The sequence below is a fragment of the Pyrus communis genome, chromosome 9 (genome assembly GCF_041283825.1).
Source record: "Pyrus communis isolate YQ-2024b chromosome 9, ASM4128382v1, whole genome shotgun sequence".
Taxonomy (NCBI): Eukaryota; Viridiplantae; Streptophyta; class Magnoliopsida; order Rosales; family Rosaceae; genus Pyrus; species Pyrus communis.
Window position 1 is genome coordinate 22,102,071 of NC_142573.1, and position 22,275 is coordinate 22,124,345.

At 36.8% G+C, this 22,275-nt stretch overlaps 1 protein-coding gene, 2 long non-coding RNA genes and 2 pseudogenes across 4 annotated transcripts; 3 read left to right on the forward strand and 2 right to left on the reverse strand.

Annotated features, from left to right (window-relative positions):
- Positions 1–5,970: 5,970 nt before the first annotated feature.
- Positions 5,971–7,315, forward strand: LOC137709716 (uncharacterized). The gene is made up of 4 exons (XR_015966953.1): positions 5,971–6,514; positions 6,632–6,706; positions 6,801–6,897; positions 6,996–7,315. It is a non-coding gene; the product is annotated as an uncharacterized LOC137709716 (long non-coding RNA).
- A 1,903-nt stretch (positions 7,316–9,218) lies between these two features.
- On the reverse strand, positions 9,219–9,323 carry LOC148694409 (small nucleolar RNA R71; annotated as a pseudogene).
- Positions 9,223–14,695, reverse strand: LOC148694410 (uncharacterized). The gene is made up of 2 exons (XR_015966203.1): positions 14,644–14,695; positions 9,223–9,540 (listed from the first exon to the last, which is right to left on the reverse strand). It is a non-coding gene; the product is annotated as an uncharacterized LOC148694410 (long non-coding RNA).
- LOC148694411 (uncharacterized) lies at positions 11,795–14,382 on the forward strand. Its single transcript, XM_088699512.1, has one exon. The coding sequence runs from the start codon at positions 13,218–13,220 to the stop codon at positions 14,151–14,153; it is 936 nt and encodes a 311-aa protein (XP_088555638.1). The 5' UTR covers positions 11,795–13,217; the 3' UTR covers positions 14,154–14,382.
- Positions 14,696–16,130: 1,435 nt separating the features above from the next.
- LOC137740927 (putative glucose-6-phosphate 1-epimerase) lies at positions 16,131–21,144 on the forward strand (annotated as a pseudogene). The gene is made up of 8 exons (XR_015967031.1): positions 16,131–16,201; positions 16,340–16,349; positions 16,584–16,640; positions 16,731–16,891; positions 19,168–19,308; positions 20,269–20,371; positions 20,485–20,584; positions 20,850–21,144. The product of XR_015967031.1 is annotated as a putative glucose-6-phosphate 1-epimerase (transcript).
- The last annotated feature ends 1,131 nt before the right edge of the window (positions 21,145–22,275 follow it).

Consider the following 22,275-nt stretch of genomic DNA (forward strand, 5'->3'; position numbering starts at 1 on the left):
ATAAATATGCTCCTATCATCCTGCAAGAAACACAGAATACAATATGCTGATTTAAGTGTAGTGGATTTGAGTTTCTTCAAGAACTCAAGTGTGAAAGCTTCGTTACTATTGAAGTATGTCAATGGTTCAAAGTATAAAAATAAATTATTGAATTGTTAATGTCTAAAAGTGATTCTCAGGTCAATAATTTTGGATTGATTATCAGATTAAGGGATTGCAGGTAACTTTTAATTAATTCAATAAATTGGGCCATACAGGGTCGATTGTGGAAGCAAAATAATGGTATTGGTTCGAAAAATATAGCCCAAAAAGTGATTTGGGCTCTGGTTGGTTGCAAAAGGCAGCCCACAGGCCAAGTGCACAAAGTAAGCCCAGCAACCAAGGTTGCTAGTGTTAGGCCAAATGGACGAGCGGGGACAAGCCCAGCCGAAGCTGGCTTGTGGGCTAGCGCCCAACCGAAGTTGGAGCCTAGTCATTAGGCCAGGGGAAGGAACCCAGCCTACTGGGTTGGTAGGTTGGTTACGGGCCAGGACAAAATCAAGGCCCAGCAAGTGCAAAAACTTGCTGGCGAGTCGGGCCAAGTAGCTGGCGGGCTCAGGGCTTCAGGCCCGTCGAAACGGACCCTAGGCCAAAGCCTAGTTACTACGTGCAGGAGTGGTAAGCCCAAAGGGCTACTGCCGTGGTCCAAGCAGCTGGGTTTTAGGCCAGCGACTGTGCATGGGTTGCTGACGGTGGTGCCACGACAATGGTGCCGCACCATGTCCAATTTTCTTTCCTTTTTTTTTTTTTTTTTTTTTTTTGAAATTTCTAGGGTTTAGGAAACCCTAAATTGCTTTTAATTTATTAATATGCTTTGATTCACAATTCCACATAGTAATTTAATTACGTAATGCATGAAACAAAGCTCTATATGTTGACAAATATATGAACATATACAATATATATATATATATTGTATGAAAAATATAAACATACAGGGGTTTGTGCATTATGAGGAATGTTTTCATGTTTCGTGAACGTTTCAAATATCTTCTTATATTTTAAGCGTACCTGATTAGCAAAAAACAAATATAAACCTTTAAATTTTGTAGAAAATAGCCTCCTTTTACGATCTGTCAAATCCTCAGCTCCTGAAAAGAGCTTGCTGAATCTAAGGGTGATTTTGGGCCGAAAGAGTGAAAAGAGAGAATATCGCAATATCACCCAAGAAAATATAAAGATTGCCCTTTGTTTTGGAGCGAAAGAGGAAAAAGATACTTTATTGTAGAATTTAAAAAACATATACGAGGGACAGATGGAGGCATACAGTTGCAACTTGAAAGGATTTCAAAATTGCAGAGCGAGAGAGCGAGAGAGGGCGCTTTGGAGCACTTTAAGGGCCCGAATGGCCTTGACAAGGTCGTTCTCAGAGAGATTCGAGGCTCTTCCGCGGAGGTACCAACCACCACCAACCACCACCAACCACCAACCACCAACCCTTCTCTTTCTCCGATCCTTTTTCATGTTCTTCAACATTTCTGCTCCTTTATACCATTCTGATTTTCCTCGTTTTATTATCGTTGATTTATTTGGTTCTTGATTATTTCATCTGTCCTTTGTCTAGGGAATGCCATTGCATTCTGTCTTTATTAGCATTTGAAACCAAATTTTCAATTTAATTTATGTAAAATTGTCTCCGGGTTTTTATATTTACTGAGTTTTCTTGGATATAGGATGAACTTTGTGTGTAATTATAGCATTACAATTTGTATGAACAATAACAGATAGAATCATTGAAAAGGAAAAGTTGAAAGCTAAAATTACAACTATGTAATTTTAATTTTCAACCCGGCAATGTTTGGTTTCAGTAGCTATTTTCTTGCACTTGTATAGCTGTTTTGACGTTTTGCTTAATTATGATTAGCTTCGGTTTCTCGAAATTTCTTATTAGTTGTGCGAGGTAGCAGTTCGTTAGCTGAGATTGTTCTAATCTTCTTTTTTCGAAGTGTATTATGTTTTTGAATATTCTCTTTTTTTACGTAAGTACATATTAGCACTAGCTGTGTGCTACTTTGAGTATGTAACCATTACACCGAAGTTATGGTGAGATGGAATTCCTACTGGGATTCTTTATGATGAAGAATAATGGATCAACTGAGAACACGCTTCTGGGTTCAGTTTCTAGTGTCCTCAATAGATAAAGGATTTGAAACATCTTATGGCATTCAATTCAGGATAGAGTCTTTTTTCTTTTTTGGTTATAAATGGGTTATGGGATTTTGTTGAATGCCTTGTTTGTTTCTCTGCAGTGAACTCAGTTATACAAATATGTGAGACACCACTTCTATTAATAGTAGTTTCTCTGATGAATAACAAAAGAAAAAGATGTAAGGAAATAAAAGGGAAGTCATGAGAGGTAAAAACGGATAGTAGTTGAATTAATTTGAAGTTTTTCTTGCTTAACAAGAAAGTGCATCACCAGTTACTACTTTATCCCGTTATGTACAGATATTTGCAAAGTCATGTGCCTTTTACTTATGGGTCCTCTAACCCCCTTGGTTGTCAGACCTTTTTATTTCTAATTTCCCACAGCAGATGAATATTTTCTGGGCTTTGTTCTCTGTTTGTATTCCTATGCTAGTGCGTGAGCAAAGCAGGCTTTCATTGATTTGCTAACGTGCTGGAGGCCATTTCAAATAGCACCACTAATACTGTCTTGACGGTGTTGCTTTATGTAGTTTTATCATTTTGTTATTTAGAAGAAAAAGTATTTGTTTCCTTGACTAGATTGATGTAGTAATGAATTTTTTTTATTGTATTCCTTGTTCAATCTCATGTATTCTTCAAATGTTGGGCTTTACCTTGAGTCTCTCTGGGTGTTCTCTCTTTGTTTTGTGCAACATTTCTTGGGTTTGTGATAAGATTTTTACCACCTGCGTAAAAGGGTTAAAAACATCTAAAATACTTGCAAGAGAAACAAGGTCATTGTAGTATAATTGACTCAAGCAAGGTCGTTCTCCACAAGGATTAATTTAAAAAGATCAAAGCAAAATCAATTCTCAACTAATTAATTAAAACAAAGTTTTTCTTTTGAAAGAGGTGATTTAATGACCTAAACTAAGAAAAACGAATTTAATTAAAAAGATTACTTAAAAACCACAACTTTAAAGAAAGATAAGGGGAACAATTTTTAGGATTCAAAGAGAGAAAGTACTAGGGTTCCGCCGTCACCCTAACAATCCTATGTAGCTTTTCTAAATTACTTATGAACCATACATGTATGTTTTGAAATTTAGGTTTTCCTAGAGTATATCCTACTTGGAACCTCCAACATAGAACGTATATCTAACATGCAACCCGTCCGTGGTGTTCAGATCGAATGTGAACATGCAAGACTCATTAAGTTTTATGAAAACCTTTTTAAAAAACCATATAACCCTTAAAACGTGTCGTTCATCCTAAGAGGTTACACATATTAACCACAAGAAGCTTAGTCAATTTTAGGGACAATCCTCCGCCAAAATTGCATCAAATAACTTTTCCAAATATCCTGATGGTCGCGAATCACTAAGACAAATAGATAGTTTAAAGCACAGTGATTAACATTCCAAAACCTGCATGCATAAATTCATAAGCAAATTAAAAAGAGACTACATATTCTTGCTAAGGATCATGGCCTCGCCCTAGCAAAAAGAATTAGTTACGCATATTCATACTAAAAATCATAGTCTTTATTGAAATAGAAAAAGAATGAAAACACCTTGTAGAATAAAATCTGAAAATCTCTAAACTTTTCCCAAAATCTTCTCTCCAAAAGTTGCATAAAAGAAAAAAAAAAACCCCTTCAATGAGAACGGCCAAACCCTTTTTATATCTCCCTCAAAGCTAAAACACAAACCCTAACCCTAAAGTATTTTATTCCCACTAAGAAATAAAATAATAATAACATAAAATAGAAAATAAATTCCTAATTAACCTAGGAAAAACTGCACATAAACTGTTCAGCCACGTTTTAGCCTCAAATCTCCTCCAAATCCGGGCCAAGATAGCTTGTTTTAAAGATAAGAACATTCTGAACACATCTCCAGAAGGCCACAAACCCATCCGAGGTCATCTTGGGCTCCAAAAATGCAATTCAAGCCCGAAACGTTACTATTCCAGCACTGCACATTGCTCCTTTATTTTATTACCAGAAAATATTCGCTTGGTAGAAAAATCTGATATTTTGACAAGATCAAGCTAAATGACTCACGAACGTCCTCCAATTAAAATTACTCCAAAATTCGTCCATTTGACCATCTTTTGCTCCAGAGGAAGTCGAAAATCCTATATTGGAAATATAATTCAAAGTATCAAAATTCTTCCAAATTATTAACCAAAATATACTAAGAATAGGGTTAAATATATAATATAAAATATGCTCATCAAAATACCCCCAAACTTAGCTTTTTGCTTGTCCTCAAGCAAAACAACAAAACTAGAAAACAACAATAAACACTAACAAACTAGAACTTAACTAAAACTAACTGACAAAAATTTTCACCTTCAAAGTTGCAATCCATAGAACATGTTAAAAATCATAACATCTTTTCAAAAGTTCCAACCAATCCCACCACAGAGTCTAAGCCATTTAGAATCAATTAGAAAAGAATTCACGAACTTCCTTTGGTGTAAAGTGAATCAACATAGCTAAGGAGACTCGACTAAAACCCTTACCTCTTGTCCTTCTTTATTTCACACATACTAACTTTAAATATAACTATTTTTCTTTTTCTTCTTGATCATTTTTTTTTTTTTTTTTTTTTTTTTTTTAGTAACAGTAGTGGTCGTGCAATGCCGGTTCACTTAAGCTTTCGATCCAACCCATGTAGCGAGCTTTAGGTCAATGATCCCAAACCACTAGGGCTTTAGGGCACTAGGTGTAGAACACCCCTAATGACTTATTAACCCGAGCTGAAAAGGCTACGAAACCAACTAACCACCCTGCCCCATGCCAAAACTCTACTGTTTGACGCGAGAATCACTGCTGATTAGGCAGGACTGGCCCTGTTACTAGGCAAAGTCTCGGGTGAGACAATTATTACTTTATAACACAAACTAACTTTACTTTATTTAGAACAAAAATTAAAAATGAACTTAGACTAAAAGTAAGTGTTTCAATCTCACTCCCCACAAACCATGTTGATGTGAATGTGCAAGTTGTCAAAGTATAATTCATGAATTAGTGTCTAAGCAGCGATAAATAGAAAAGACTCTACTGTGAAATTAACCTTCACCATGTCCATTTGTTATAACGTTTAAAATAATCTATGGATATTAACTTACAAAGAATGAAAATTTTAACTTGACACAAAAATTAAAAACCTAAAATGTTATTTCCCACCCCCAAACTTATTTCACACTTTGTCCTCAAGGTGTGGAAAATAAATAGAAGAGACAAGAACATAAACAAAACTACTAAATCCTAGAAAATGTAAAACAAATATCAAAGATAAAGAAAATACCCTAAGAAAACAAAATAAAAAAGAGAAACAATAAAAGAAAATAAAATAAAACAGAAAATAGAAAATAGAAGAAAAGAAAAATAAATAAAATAAAAAAAAATGCAAAGACACACCTGGGCTTGACAAACGTTGGGCCATGAGACACATGGCCAATTGATTACCATTCCGCAAAGCAAAGCTCCAAGGGAACATTGGATTCCCCATGAGATGGTTCTAATGGCATGCAACTGGCATGATAATTGGAAAATGGCGTGCGCAGGTTCCCATGTCTCAACCCCGAGGACGAAAAGTCACGATCAGTCTTCAACCTCTGTCAGTCAGAGCCAACGGCTCTCTACCTCTCCATTTGAAAACCACCCTCCTCAGAAAAGCACGGAACGCACATGATTTAGACAGATGGCACGCATCCGGGCAATGAACTTCTTTGGATTCCAATTACAAATGCATCTCATCCACCCATTTTTATTTCAGATTATTTTGTGAGAAATCCTAGGCCTCTCTGTCAACCCAAGCACACCTCCATATCAGAAATAGCTCTCCCATTTTTCTTTCATTTTCTCAAAAAAAAACGCAAAGAGCCTTCTGTTCTCTTTAGAAAATCAGCCCCCTCATCTTTCTCAGCACGGTCACACCAGCGCTCATTATTACAACCCTTACATCTCACAACAGCTTCTTGATCCTCTCTAAGTGCTGCATCCGTAGCTTTCCATAACCCAGCAACAGACACTCCTCCGTGAGTACCCATCCATGGTGGAGTAAGCATGAAAACCGAGATGAATGAAAGTAAATCCCTCCTCCATGTGTGTCTGTATTTATTTTGTTTCCTTTTCAGATTTATGTGGTAAACTAACACGTGCATGTGGTTTCATCTGTGTGAAAACCCCTAATTGCTGCAAATCCGAAACAAACAACACAAGAAATACACCCTGAGTCGCCAGCTTTTCTCAACCAAACAGTGTGTCGCCCAAATTCAAACCATCATGGATTCGAGTTCCATTCATGCAGATCGAGACCATTTCACACATGCAACGGTAATCATCTTCCACTTGGTTCAATATACATCTCTCTCGGCTAGCGAAAATGATCTGAGAGCTATGTTTTTGTGATGAATCTCTGAAGAAGCTGACACTAATGTTTTTCTATATTAGATACCCGAGATTCACAAAGAGACTGAAAAGACCCACTCGAATAGTCCCCAAACTCACGGATCTACAACTTTTGAGGTAAAAATCGTAACCCTTTTGATTGATCGAGTGTGATCTGGTATTTTAACAATAAAACCACTACTGTGACTGAAAAAATAATACTCAAATCCAGGGTAGAGCCGGGAGAAAACAACCCTTCAGCTGCCGATCCAGTGGTCCCAGAAGTCAAAAATAAACAGCAAAGGCTTCGGCCGCAGCAAATGAGGAAGGTTAAAGTAAGATTAATTCCAGACTTTGGTTGGGTCCTGATCTGCATAGATGTTCGTTTTATGTCCTCCATGTACTCATATTAGTGCGCTGTGTGTAGGGATATGCGGATCCATGATAGAGCCGAGGGAAAAAGGAAGTAAACACATAAACTCGCTGGACAAAAAAGGAAAGGCCCTCAGGACCCAGATCTGTGCATCTGGGAGGTAAAATTCAAATCCCTGCAAGTTTAGTTGTTGTAGATCTGGTAATAATAGCTGCACTCAGTTCTGTGGTGTATGGATATGTGATTCAACTGTGCTTCTCTCATCCATGCATCGCAAAACTGAGCTGCAGAAAATTAACTGCTCAAAAATATGTTTCTGCGCTGGATCTGCAACAATCACCCCCAAACTTGATATAAATAATAACTGGACACTGTAGTTGCTGGACAAAAGAAATAACACTGAGATCTGTATGGGGACCATGTATGCGGACCATTTGGAACTTAGAACACTGCTTCTCCCTATAATATTCGTGAATGACAACCTGGATCACCCCTGAACATATGTGCGAACTTTTTGGATTTGACCCGTTCGGAGGACGGATAAAGAACTCACCCCCAAACTTAAATTATGGCATACCCGGCATCTTCGAAACTAAATGGCGTAGATCTGCATAGAAATAATGATAGCTCCTCAGTACGTATCAACTTAATGTTTTTTTTTTTTTTTTTTTTTTTTCTTTTATGCAACTTGTGGAGAGAAGATTTTGGGAAAAGTTTAGAGATTTTCAGATTTTATTCTACAAGGTGTTTTCATTCTTTTTCTATTTCAATAAAGACTATGATTTTTAGTATGAATATGCGTAACTAATTCTTTTTGCTAGGGCGAGGCCATGATCCTTAGCAAGAATATGTAGTCTCTTTTTAATTTGCTTATGAATTTATGCATGCAGGTTTTGGAATGTTAATCACTGTGCTTTAAACTATCTATTTGTCTTAGTGATTCGCGACCATCAGGATATTTGGAAAAGTTATTTGATGCAATTTTGGCGGAGGATTGTCCCTAAAATTGACTAAGCTTCTTGTGGTTAATATGTGTAACCTCTTAGGATGGACGACACGTTTTAAGGGTTATATGGTTTTTTAAAAAGGTTTTCATAAAACTTAATGAGTCTTGCATGTTCACATTCGATCTGAACACCACGGACGGGTTGCATGTTAGATATACGTTCTATGTTGGAGGTTCCAAGTAGGATATACTGTAGGAAAACCTAACTTTCAAAACATACATGTATGGTTCATAAGTAATTTAGAAAAGCTACATAGGATTGTTAGGGTGACGGCGGAACCCTAGTACTTTCTCTCTTTGAATCCTAAAAATTGTTCCCCTTATCTTTCTTTAAAGTTGTGGTTTTTAAGTAATCTTTTTAATTAAATTCGTTTTTCTTAGTTTAGGTCATTAAATCACCTCTTTCAAAAGAAAAACTTTGTTTTAATTAATTAGTTGAGAATTGATTTTTCTTTGATCTCTTTAAATTAATCCTTGTGGAGAACGACCTTGCTTGAGTCAATTATACTACAATGACCTTGTTTCTCTTGCAAGTATTTTAGATGTTTTTAACCCTTTTACGCAGGTGGTAAAAATCTTATCAAGAAATTGGCGCCGTTGCCGGGGATGATTTTAAATAGATTTTTGTCTGTCATATTCTCAATTAATTCTTCCCGTATATATAAAAAAAAAAATTAATTTTCATTTTTTTTTATTTATTTATTCTCTGCAGATTGTGCATGGTCTGTACCAAATCACACAAACAGCAAATTGCAGATTTTGATCCAGAACCTGAACGTACTGCCAGACAGAGACTTAGAAAGCAGAATCTACAGTGTGAACCTTCACTGCAGGGAACAGTTTTGCATAATCGGTTTAGTGGGGTTTTGGACAACGAGGAAGATATGGCATTTGTTCTACCAACAGCGGGACAACCATTGAGGGAATCTCTGGCTGCTCATGCCACAGAGGTGCCAAGCTGCATTACCTATCCTGAAGTTGAAGACGGGTCTACGTTTGAGATACGACATCATATGTTGGAGATTCTACCTTCATTTCATGGTTTATCAACAGATGATCCTAACATGCATCTAACTGAATTTCTAATGGGATGCAAAAACATTTTGGTGAGAGAATTTTCAGCAGAATCTATCAAACTCAGAATTTTTCCGTACACTTTGAAGGATGGTGCAAGGAGATGGTTACTCACACTTCCATCTGGAAGCATTACTTCGTGGAACCAACTTAGTGCTGCATTTTTAAGCAAATACTACCCAGCTTCAAAAACACTTGATATGAGTACTCAAATTTTAACATTTGCTCAGAAACCTAATGAAGCAATTCATGAAGCATGGGAACGTTACAAGGATCTACTCAGGAAATGTCCACATTCAGGCATTAATGGTGACACTCAAATGAATTTATTTTACAGAGGGCTGAATTTGACTACTAAGACTCTTGTTAATGCTTCTTGTGGAGGAACGTATTCAGACAAAAATGCACTGCAAGCGTATCAATTGTTTGAGAACATGGCGACAGAATCTCAACAATGGGCAATTGATATACCTCAGACCAGGGGTGTTTTTGAGATGTCTAGTGGTTCACCTCATGTATCTGCACAAATAGAAAAGATGGAGAAGAAGTTAGAAAATTTTGATGCAAAATTTGACATGTTTTTACAAAGAATGGCAGCACCTATGCAACAGGTTGCTGTCCAGCAGCCTACTGCAGCCGCCTGTACCATTTGTGGCATTACAACACATGATTTTATGGGTTGCCCACATAGGGACGCATACCCGGAGCATGTTACAGAGCAGATTAACGCATTCAATAATTATCAAAGGCCTAGAAATGATCCGTACTCAAATTTTTACAACCCCGGGTGGAGAGATCACCCAAATTTCAAGTGGAATAGAGATCAACAGGTTAAACCACAGTTTCAACAACAAATACAGCAACCTGATGCTCAAGCTAAACCTTCTTGGGAAGTCGCAATTGAAAAATTGGCAGATCATACTAAGGCAAGTTTTGATGCAACAAAACAAGAAATTCAAAAAACCAACCAAAACATTCAGAACATACAAGCAACAATGAAAGATCTACAGCAGCAAATGGGGCCGCTTTCACTCCAGTTTTCGGGCAGAGAACCAGGAAAATTTCCCAGCCAAACTATCCCAAATCCACGTGGAAATGCATATTGTAATGCTGTTAGAATATTGCGTTGTGGTAAAAGTTATGACAACCGTGATGCAGAAAATAAAGAAAACAGTGCTGGAGCTTCACGGGTAGCACCTGTGCAGCCACAAACAGGTTCTGAAAGTTCTGCAGAATCTGCCCAACCACTAGACAGATCCAAAAATACTGCAGTGCCTACTGCAGAAAATGCAGAAAAGTCAAAACGTGTTTATGTTCCACCTATGCCATATCCCGAAAGATTGAAGCCACATGCAAAAGATCAACAATTAACAGATTTCATGAAGACATTGGCTAAAGTTCAGATTAATCTACCATTAATCGATGCAATCAAGAACATTCCCTCATATGCCAAGTTTTTGAAAGATGTGTGCACAAATAAAAAGAAGCTTGTCGACTTCGAAAAAGTGATTCTCACAGAGCAGTGCAGTGCAGTTCTATTACAAAAGCTACCACCAAAGAAAAAAGATCCAGGGAGTTTTACAATTTCATGCACAATTGGAAATTCTGAGTTTAAACGTGCTTTAATTGATTTGGGTGCTAGTATTAATTTAATGCCTTTCTCTGTTTTTCAGCGACTGGGACAAGGAGAAATCAAACCAACATCTGTTATTTTACAGTTAGCAGATCGTTCGGTTGCTTATCCTAGGGGTATTATTGAAGATCTTATTATTAAAGTGGATAATCTCTACCTTCCAGCAGATTTTGTGGTTTTGGATATGGATGAAGATATGCAAACACCAATTATTCTGGGGCGGCCATTCATGGCAACTGCTAGAACTTTGATAGATGTGGAAGCTGGCACATTGACGCTTAGAGTACAAGAACAATCTGTTGTGTTTAATTTATTTGAAGCAACTAAGAGGCCTAGTGATATGCAAGACTGTATGAGAGTTGACGTGTTAGAAGGCATCATGCATGCAGATATTATGTCCAGTTTGACAGCAGATCCACTGCTAAAAGTTTTACATGGTTTTGAAGACGCCAAAACTGAAGATGAAGAAGCTTTTGAGTATGTTACAGCTTTGGAAAGTGTCCCTTTACACCAGCCAAAGTGGAGGCACGTTTTTGAGAGTTTGGGAGAAGCAAAAACACCATTACAGCCTTCAAAAATACAGCCACCTAAGCTGGAATTGAAGCCATTACCAGCACACTTAAAATATGCTTATTTGGGTGCTAATTCTTCACTGCCAGTTATTGTTTCTGCAGATTTATCTCCAATTGAGGAAGACAAATTGCTGCGTATTTTGAGAAATTTTCAAGATGCCATTGGGTGGACAATTGCAGATATTAAGGGGATCAGCCCAACACTCTGTACGCACAGAATTTTGATGGAGGAGGGTGTCAAACCCACCATTGATGCTCAACGCCGATTGAATCCGATCATGAAGGAAGTTGTTCGAAATGAGGTTATGAAGCTTTTAGATGCTGGAATGATTTATCCAATTTCAGATAGTAAATGGGTAAGTCCTACTCAAGTGGTACCTAAACGCACTGGAATTACAGTTGTGACAAATGACAATAACGAGCTTGTGCCTACACGTTTAACTACTGGGTGGCGAATGTGCGTTGATTACAGGAAGATCAATACAGGTACTAGAAAGGATCACTTTCCGCTACCCTTTACTGATCAAATGTTGGAAAGATTGGCTGGTCGGGCTTTCTATTGTTTTTTAGATGGGTATTCAGGCTACAATCAAATTCCAGTTGCACCAGAGGATCAGGAAAAGACCACATTCACCTGCCCTTTTGGTACATTTGCTTACAGAAGAATGCCTTTCGGATTATGCAATGCACCTGCCACATTCCAACGATGCATGATGAGCATATTCTCAGGTTTGGTTGAACGAGTTGTTGAAGTATTTATGGATGATTTTTCTGTTTTTGGTGATTCGTTTGATCATTGTTTACAAAATTTATCTTTGGTTCTTGAGCGTTGCAAAGAAACTAATCTCGTATTGAATTGGGAGAAGTGTCATTTTATGGTTAAACAAGGAATTGTTTTAGGGCACTTAGTATCTAGCAAGGGTATTGAGGTTGATAAAGCTAAGATTGATGTTATTGCTAAGTTGCCCTCTCCTACTACTGTGAAGAGCATTCGTTCGTTTCTTGGACATGCTGGGTTTTTCAGACGGTTTATCAAGGATTTCTCCAAGATTAGCCGACCTTTGTGTAACTTATTGGCTAAGGATGCACAGTTTGTTTTTGATAATGCATGCTTGGAGGCTTTCAACAAGTTGAAAACACTCTTAACTTCAGCACCGATTATTGCAGCTCCGGACTGGAACTTACCTTTTGAACTAATGTGTGATGCATCAGATTATGCAGTTGGGGCAGTTCTTGGACAGCGAAAAGACAAGATTCCTCAAGTCATTTATTATGCTAGCAGAACTCTCAATGATGCACAGCTGAATTATGCAACCACTGAGAAATAATTGTTGGCAGTTGTTTTTGCATTAGAGAAATTTCGTTCTTATTTAATTGGGGCTAAAGTAATTGTCTACACAGATCATGCTGCTTTGAAATATTTATTATCTAAAAAGGATGCTAAACCTCGACTTATTCGGTGGATTCTTTTACTTCAAGAGTTTGATTTGGAAATTAGAGACAAAAAGGGCAGTGAAAATGTGGTGGCTGATCATTTATCAAGATTAATAAATTCTGCTACTGCAGAAGAAGACACATTGCCTCGCAATGAAAATTTTCCTGATGAACAATTGTTGGTTGTCCAGCACAAAACACCATGGTTTGCAGATTTGGTTAATTATTTGGCCAGGGGAGTTATTCATCCAGATTTAAGTTATCAGCAGAAAAAGAAATTTTTGGCAGATGCAAAATTTTATTTTTGGGATGAGCCGTATCTGTACAAATACTGTCCAGATCAGATTATTCGCAGATGTATTCCAGAAGAGGAACAAGACAGTGTTTTAAAGTTTGCACATCATTATGCTTGTGGTGGCCATTTTGGGCCTACAAGGACAGCAGCTAAAATTCTACAAAGTGGGCTGTTTTGGCCTTCTCTTTTCAAGGATGCTCATAATTGGTGTAAATCTTGTGATCGTTGTCAGAGAGTGGGAAATCAGTCCAAACGGAATGAGATGCCACAACATGGTATTTTGGTTGTTGAATTATTCGATGTTTGGGGTATTGATTTTATGGGACCATTCCCATCTTCACATGGCAATCAATATATTTTGGTAGGGGTTGAGTATGTTTCTAAGTGGGTCGAGGCAATTGCAGCACCAACTAATCAAGGATCAGTGGTTCTGAAATTCCTCCAAGGAGTCATATTTCCACGGTTTGGCATCCCGCGAGTTATACTTAGTGATGGGGGTAAGCATTTCATTAATAAACAGTTTGCTGCATTACTTGCAAAATATGGGATAACTCATCGTGTTGCCACTCCTTACCATCCACAAACATCAGGGCAGGTTGAGGTTTCAAACAGGGACATAAAACGTATTTTGGAGAAAACAGTTGGCTCCACTCGTAAAGACTGGAGTTTGAAATTAAATGATGCATTGTGGGCATACAGAACAGCATTTAAAACACCCATTGGGATGTCCCCGTTTCGGCTTGTGTATGGCAAGGCTTGTCATTTACCTATGGAGCTAGAGCATAAAGCGTTTTGGGCTATCAAGGAGTTAAACTTTGCTTACGATTCAGCAGGGGAAAAAAGAAAGCTGCAGCTCAATGAGCTTGATGAAATTCGCCAGGAGGCTTATGAAAATGCACGCATATACAAAGACAAAACAAAGGCCTTCCATGATAAACACATTCTCAGGACAGATTTCCAGCCAGGGCAGAAAGTGTTGTTATTTAGTTCTAGATTCAAGTTATTTCCAGGGAAATTGAAATCTCGATGGAATGGACCCTACTTGGTTACTAAGGTTTATCCTCATGGAGCAGTTGATATTACAAGCGAGATTAATGGCAACACATTCAAGGTGAATGGTCACAGGCTGAAACCATACTTAGAGTCACCCTTTGACAGTGCAGCCGAGTCTATAACTCTGAAGGATCCAGCAAGTTAATCACCAGGCTTCTGTTCAGTCTAGCTACAGACGTTAAATAAAGCGCTTATTGGGAGGCAACCCAATTTTCTAACTTTTTCATTACTTTATGTTTTTTTTATTTCATTATTTTCCGTCTAGCTGCATTTAAATTCCTAGGCTATCATTTAGTGTCGACAATCATCTAAAAATAAAAAAATAAAAAATAAAAAAAGTTCAAAAAAATAAATAAATAAATAAATAATAATAGTAATAATAATAAAAATTCTCATTTTACTTGTTTAATTTTTAGTTTACAGTTAGTATTTTCTATAATCTATCTCTGATTTCATAACGTGGGTTTTTGCAGACAACAAACAAAGCAAACAAGCATGTATACACAGAGAACTTATTTTAGGCTGGAATCACACACCCATCAACCACATTTCTAGACCATGCCGAAATATAATGCAGAAATTACAAAGCTCTTGCAGAATCACAGATCCAGCCACAAAAGGATAGAACATTATACCTCTGTTTTGCTACGCGGCCATTCTTCCATGCACGCCTTAGCCGCCAATGAGGATCTCCGGTGTTCCTGCAAAAAAAAAAAAAAAAAAAAAAAAAAAAAAAAAAAAAAAAAACCCCTTCAATGAGAACGGCCAAACCCTTTTTATATCTCCCTCAAAGCTAAAACACAAACCCTAACCCTAAAGTATTTTATTCCCACTAAGAAATAAAATAATAATAACATAAAATAGAAAATAAATTCCTAATTAACCTAGGAAAAACTGCACATAAACTGTTCAGCCACGTTTTAGCCTCAAATCTCCTCCAAATCCGGGCCAAGATAGCTTGTTTTAAAGATAAGAACATTCTGAACACATCTCCAGAAGGCCACAAACCCATCCGAGGTCATCTTGGGCTCCAAAAATGCAATTCAAGCCCGAAACGTTACTATTCCAGCACTGCACATTGCTCCTTTATTTTATTACCAGAAAATATTCGCTTGGTAGAAAAATCTGATATTTTGACAAGATCAAGCTAAATGACTCACGAACGTCCTCCAATTGAAATTACTCCAAAATTCGTCCATTTGACCATCTTTTGCTCCAGAGGAAGTCGAAAATCCTATATTGGAAATATAATTCAAAGTATCAAAATTCTTCCAAATTATTAACCAAAATATACTAAGAATAGGGTTAAATATATAATATAAAATATGCTCATCAGTTTGACAGAAAGATTACTGACAAACATTGTTTATACTTCTGAAACAGGTATATTTGTATGGGGGTCAAGTTACATCATGGAAAAATGAATATGGGTTTCGTTAGTAGCAAGGTATTAGATTTCAGTGCAGATTATCTTATGTCGTATGTAGGGTTTCCATCATAAAGGTGCTTCATATTTGTTGCCATCATAAAAAATGCTTCTTGTGTGTGTTGCTATCATAACTCTCTAGGGTTGGATGTTTATGACTTTAGAGAGATGTAAGTTGTCGTATTGGTTGAACATTGTAACATTATGGCAGATACAGATTCTTTATTTTGTCTTTTGAATTCCTTTATCTCTTGCTTACTTTAATCTACTTTAAATTATCTTCTTAGGAAACAATAAGAAAAGTAAACAATAAAAGTTGGATCAAATACTAGGCCAGTGTCCATTATATTCTCGTTATGTTTGATTAGTGAGAAATGAATAAAGCCCATAACTCTGAAATTTGATAAAGGTTATGGAGCATGCTATTATAGAGCAAACTATGAAGACAATTATTAATCCTTATGCTAATACAATTTTAGATAAATTTTAATTGCATGTTTGAACTTAAAAAAAAGAAGCACATGTTTTAAAAAAGAAACAGCTACCGAAAATTGGAAGTTGGGTGGCTTTGGAAAATGCAATCTTCCCATTCACCAATTATTTTCTGTGACCTTTTATTTCCTTTCCTTTCTATAAACTATAAATAAAGTCCATTTTTCATAGACTATTTATCTTTGAGAAAGTAAATAATCAACGATGGCGCTTCAGACCTCCACCTATTCTCTGACAAATTGTTGCCTTGTTGTCTCTTGCCTCTCTCTTTTTCTGTAAAGCTCTAAGATAATGAAGACAAATCGAAAAGGTTTGAGGGAATGATTTTGGAAAGACATGAAGTATGGGAAAGTGTCTCGCAGCAGTAGGAAGATGAGTTTTGTGTGTAAGCTTGCATGGTAATCCTGTTGCAGCCATATCATGGTACTCCGGGCTTATTATGAGTAGAAAAGAGAGAGACCTCATTGTAGCTTCGAGAGGACATATAACATAAAGAACCAAAATCAGATGATGGAAATTAGGAGAATGGATGTTGAGAATATGTCAGTTCCACCTCCCATGTCTGATATTTGGTTTTAGTATCTAATGCTCACTGATCTAGCATAGCTGTGAGTTTTTTCTCCCACCTTTATTAATATAAATTCTTACTTCTTGCAGGCTACTTATAAGTCTCCTAAGGCTATCCGTGGTGGAATCCCAATATGTTTTCCTCAAGTAGGAGGCCTTCATCACTATCTCTACTTTCATTTGCTTTGGTTACTTTCCTATTTATTTTTTTTGAACATAAATAGTGTTCATATGCAGTTTGGAAGTCATGGTTCTCTTGAACAACATGGATTTGCAAGGAATAGGCTTTGGAGTATTGATCATGATCCCCCGCCTTTCCCAACAAACAGCGGTAACAAGGCTTTCATTGATTTAATCCTCAAACCCTCTGATGAGGATGCAAAGATCTGGTCTCACAGGTATTTTACTTAAAGTTGATAATTGCATGTTTGCTTAAGCTAAGTGATAGGAAAATGTTGGCTAAATTAAGATCATTTGAGCAACATACAATGAGCATATAACTGTTAAAGAGCAGAAGCTAGTACATATGCACTCAAAAATAAATTTAACCATGAAATTCAAAGGCCAGTAATGTGGTCAACCATAACTCAACTCAAATCAACAAGAGAGAGTTGAGAATCCAGTATATCTTTGTAGATCCTCTTTGCATTTGCAAATGCTAATCACCCAAAGTGAGGGTTTCATTCCTTTGCTTCTTGTCTCCTTAGATCCATGGATTTTGCTGATGGCCTTTATTCCATAGCCTCTAAGTCTCCACAGCAAGGGATAAGAAGATGCTAGTATCCTCTCCTTGGTTGCCGGCCTCCCAGAGATAAAAGAGAGTTGTTTTTCTCTCAGTTTCGTCTTGGGAATCCTAATGAGGCTTAGGCTATAATTCTCTTTATATAGTCACTTCCCTTAAGTGATTAAATGAGAAAGTCTTGCACACTCTCTCTCTATAAGGATGGCTGACCTCTAATACTCATTGGGCTTTTAAGCCTTTTGATTTTAAGTTGTCATACAACTTAAGTTAATGGGCTTGACGGTTTGAAGCCCATTAGGCCGTGAAGCCCAATACTAACTCAAGGTCAGATACGAACTTATTCGTTTGATTAATTAACGTATTAATTAATACTAGCCATAAACAATTAAACCGTTTAATTTTTCTTACTCAACTATGTTATTTTTTTAATCTCTACCCTACACGGTGTACTATCCATTAGGTTCTAATTAGCAAGGCAATGGGCAATTAGAAATTTTACTAATCGATGTGGATTGAAACTTTCTTTCAACTCTCCCTTTGATAAAGATTAGTGATTGCTAATCTTCAAGGGCTTCCACCAGCCATGAGTGATACCTAGCGGTAAGTCATGGGTACACAAGCTAAGCAGAAGAGGTGGAGAGCCTTTTCAGTTTGGAATTATAATGCAATACGGTCCTTCCCAATATTGATACTCTTTATGACATTGGTTGATTCGGTCTACTATCAAATGTGATACTCTTGTCTATATGATTACTGTAAATGCGATTTGGAATGTACTTCCGAAATCATATTCATTTGTTGTCGCCAGAGACTCTTGAATCATATCATAGAGTATTCTCTTTCAACGGTTTGAAGGACACTCACATGCCTTTGTGAATAAATTAGTGATCCCATCAATGCGCGGAGCAAATCCTGGGGTTATGACACATTGTCAAATGATCAAAGATGTACCCACAAGATAATTGTGGTGTCTCAGGTCAAAGAATTACTTAGCATTATCCCAACTAGTGAGTTCTCATATGACATTAGCACGAGAACTCCGGTTTGATCGTGTTCAGTGAATTCACTCCTTATTAAGCACCTACATACTTGCCTTGGTGTCTTGCACACCAATTGCCAGAGACCAATCACTCTCTATTCAGAGAAGACATAGTATGTATTGTACCTACACACTTGCCTTGGTGTCTTGCACACTAATTGCTAGAGACCAATTACTCTCTATTCAAAGAAGACATAGTACGTACTCATCTAATCGGATTGTCAATACCCTATTGATAATCCTATGATCAAGAACGTTTAGGATATGCTTAAAAAAAGGGTAGGTCTAATAACTCTCAACTTCTTCAAATTACATTCTCTTTATTACATATTTTTTGGACTTATCGTTTAGGTGTACAACATTTAACAAGACGACATTAAATAATAACTTTTGCCCGTAGATTACACTAAATTAGTTTAATGTGTGAAATATCAATGAATGATCATCTCATGGTTGGATATTTTAGGGCACGTTTCCAACACTAAGGTAGCCTGCCATTGTTTCCCTAGTGGCTGGAATAGTTTGTGCTCTTGTGTACACACACACACACTTGTCATATATGGTTATGTAGCTATCTTGCATAATCAGTTAATTAAAATACTAACTCTATGATCTATGAAGTGTTAGATTTTAAATATGTGAACTCCTCTTATCCATACTTTTTAGGGTGATGCTATCCACACATCCATTTTTACCTTTCACACACGCCTCTCAATTTTCGGCCATCGGATCAAATGAATTGAAGGAGGTCAATGGACAAAAATTAACAAGGGTGTGTGAGAAGTAAAAATGGGTGTGTGAATAGCGGTACACATTTTTTGTTGCTGGATACTTGTTTGGTGAATTCTAATTATTCCTTGGTTAAGTAATGATGTAATTGCAATTACTTGCAGATATGAATTTCGCCTTAGGGTAACTTTGGGACCTGGAGGGGATTTGATGTTGACATCTCGCATCCGAAATACAAACACTGATGGAAAGTCATTTACATTCACATTTGCCTATCACACCTATCTGGCTGTAACTGATATCAGGTTTAAAGATACAATTTTTTGCCGTTGTTTGAATTGTTTAATTCAAATATTTTAGCATTCCTACATACTTTTCTTTGATCAGAACCGGAAGGCACAGTAGACATATGCTGTTATATTGCTTGGCGTTTTTATTGTTGTTTAAGCATTATAAAGCCATATTTTTTTTTTTTTTTTAAATACCAGGTTGTAATTCCTGTCAGATATCGAATGGTGAGAATGGAAGTGGTAAAATGATATGTTAGGGTAACATTCCTCTGATAGGTTTAAGTTTTGACTTTTGATATGCATGGTTGCCACTCCATTTCTAAACATTGTAAGACATATTCTGGTAGCCAATTAATCTTATATTGTAATAATATTAAAGAATTTCAGGGGAAATTTATCACACATTTTTCTGTGACATGCAAGTATGAGTGCATACAGGTATGGGTTTATTACATTATGGAGGTCCCTGTTTGAAATTGTGTAATGAGAAACCTTTCTCTTGAAATATGGTAGTAGCCATTTTGGAGGTCCATTGCTTACTGATGATTCAATGGAAAATTCCTGGTGTTTTCCCAAAGGTGTTTATTCCATCTTCCTTTGAAAGTATTTGTCCCTTTTTTCTTAATTAGTAGTAGAGCAGTAAATACCTTAATTACTGACAGAATTTAATAAAGTGTAACTATTATTCGAATATGGATATTCCATATATGAATTTCATAGTTGGCATCTCTTCCGTGTGTCAGATACCTGTTTACTGCATACCTATGGATGAATCATGCCAGACATGGTATAAACCCCATTGGAGGCCTCTATGTGCGTCTAATCTATGGCTGGAAAGTTTTCCTTTCTGTTGTTTGTGCATCAAAATAATCCATGGTACTCACTCCCCTTGGGGCATCTGTGCATCAAAACAATCCTTCTCTGGAAAGTATTCCTTTGTGTTTGTGCATTCACTGTAATGTTGCTTTTATATAGTGAAGTGTGGGTAGAAGGACTGGAGACACTGGATTATCTGGATAACCTGAAGAGTAAAGAGTGATTTACTGAGCAAGGGGATGCAATAACATTTGAGTCTGAGGTTAGCGTTTGTCCTTATTTGGAGGATTGGTGTTTTCCACTGTTGTTTTGGTTCATTTTTATGTTTATTTGTTGCTGAATGATTTTTTTTTTTTTAATTTTTTTATTGTCAAGGTGGACAAAGTTTATCTCAGCACACCTACAAAAATTGCTATTCTGGACCATGAAAGGAAGAGAACATTTGTGTTAAGGAAGGACGGGCTTCCAGATGCTGGTGAGTTTTGATCAGTCAATGTTCTTTGGCACAAAACTATTATGTCAAGGAACTTATCAAAGAAAATCTGCAGTTATAGACATGCAGTTATGAGGTTTTCAGACTTCTAAAAGAATTAATAAGAACACATCTTTTATCTATGGCTAGATATTAAATCAATTGAGTAAATGCGGAACGAAAGTGTCTGCGTGTTTCGTTAAAGGGCTTATGGCATACAAAGCAAAATTCATCATTTGTGCTAATCAGATTGTCCTTTCCATTGCAGTTGTCTGGAATCTGTGGGATAAGAAGGCAAATGCAATTACTGATTTTGGGGATGATGAGTACAAGAATATGCTGTGTGTCCAGGCTGCTTGTGGAAAAGCCTGTTACTTTGAAACCTGGTGAAGAAAGGAGAGGAAGGCAGGAACTATCTGCCATCCCTTCCAGTTACTGCAGCGGACAACTTGACCCACGGAAGGTACTGCTAGGCGGTTAAGTGATGAGCCATTTTGATGCATCTCTTGTACAGGTAAATACTGAAATATAATATGCATTTGGTACTTCCATTATCAGTTTGAGGATCATCGTCCTAGTAGATAGGACTGCACATGCATGGCGAGCGTGTGTTTGAGGTTTGGCAGGCTATTTTGGTTGGATGGCATACTTATTTCAAAGCCAAATTTGTTATAATGAGTTTCATTGGATATTTGATTAATGAAAGAAGACGAAGAAGGAAGAAGGCGAGTTAAAGAAAAGTAAGTTAATATTTTGTACATCTGTAGGGACTCACAACAAAAGAAACAAAGAGAAGAAAACAGAAGGCCTATTCGCTCCCCCTTCATTTTCTGGCCCTTCACAATACTCCTTTTAATCGAACTTTAAACCGAGATGATTGTGTTCTTTTCTGTCAATGTGTATTTTGTACTTGTTAAACGATGTTTCTTGAAATGCTCTTATATTTGGAAGAGTAATGTTACCAAACACCTGATGGATGGGTTTGTTTGCAAGATTTTGCACTGTGGTTTAGTTTGTTTCGATGATATTAATCTAATAGAAACAAAGACATAGGGAACGGGTTATCTACTCTTACCGGTCAAAGTGAACCCTTTCATTTCGAATTAAAGATTTCGGATTTTAATTTCTTGGAGGGGAAGTTCCTGTTTGTTAGCAGAATTTTGCTGTTGGCTTGGATTTTCTTGGAGTGGTTAGCATTGTGAAGGTGAAGAATTATTTTTCTCTCAATGTTTTTCTTAACTCTCTTTTATATAAATGAGTTATGTTTGAGTCTCGAATTATATTCCACTTGCATAGTGCTACGGTCTAGTTTTTATTTTTTAGAAAAGTTGCATAATAGTTTCTTTATCAATACAAGTAAAAGCATATGTCTTAATGCAAACAATCAAGCTGTCCCTCTCGCATTGATCTCTTATTTGTTATGGATTGGGATTGGCATTTCGTTGATTTTCATGGCAGAAAATATTCTCTCCACCAAGTTGTTGCAACTGGTAACATTGATGATAACACTAAGGAGGTGTTTGGTTTGCAGGATAATGGACGTGGGAATGTCAAGTTATTTACTTTCCCATGTTTGGACGTGGGAATATCATGAAACAACATTTCTGAACCTTTTTTATTTTTTACGAATTTCAAAGTGATTCATTTTTTAATGACTATATTTTATATATTGGTGTATCGTCTGATATGACAAG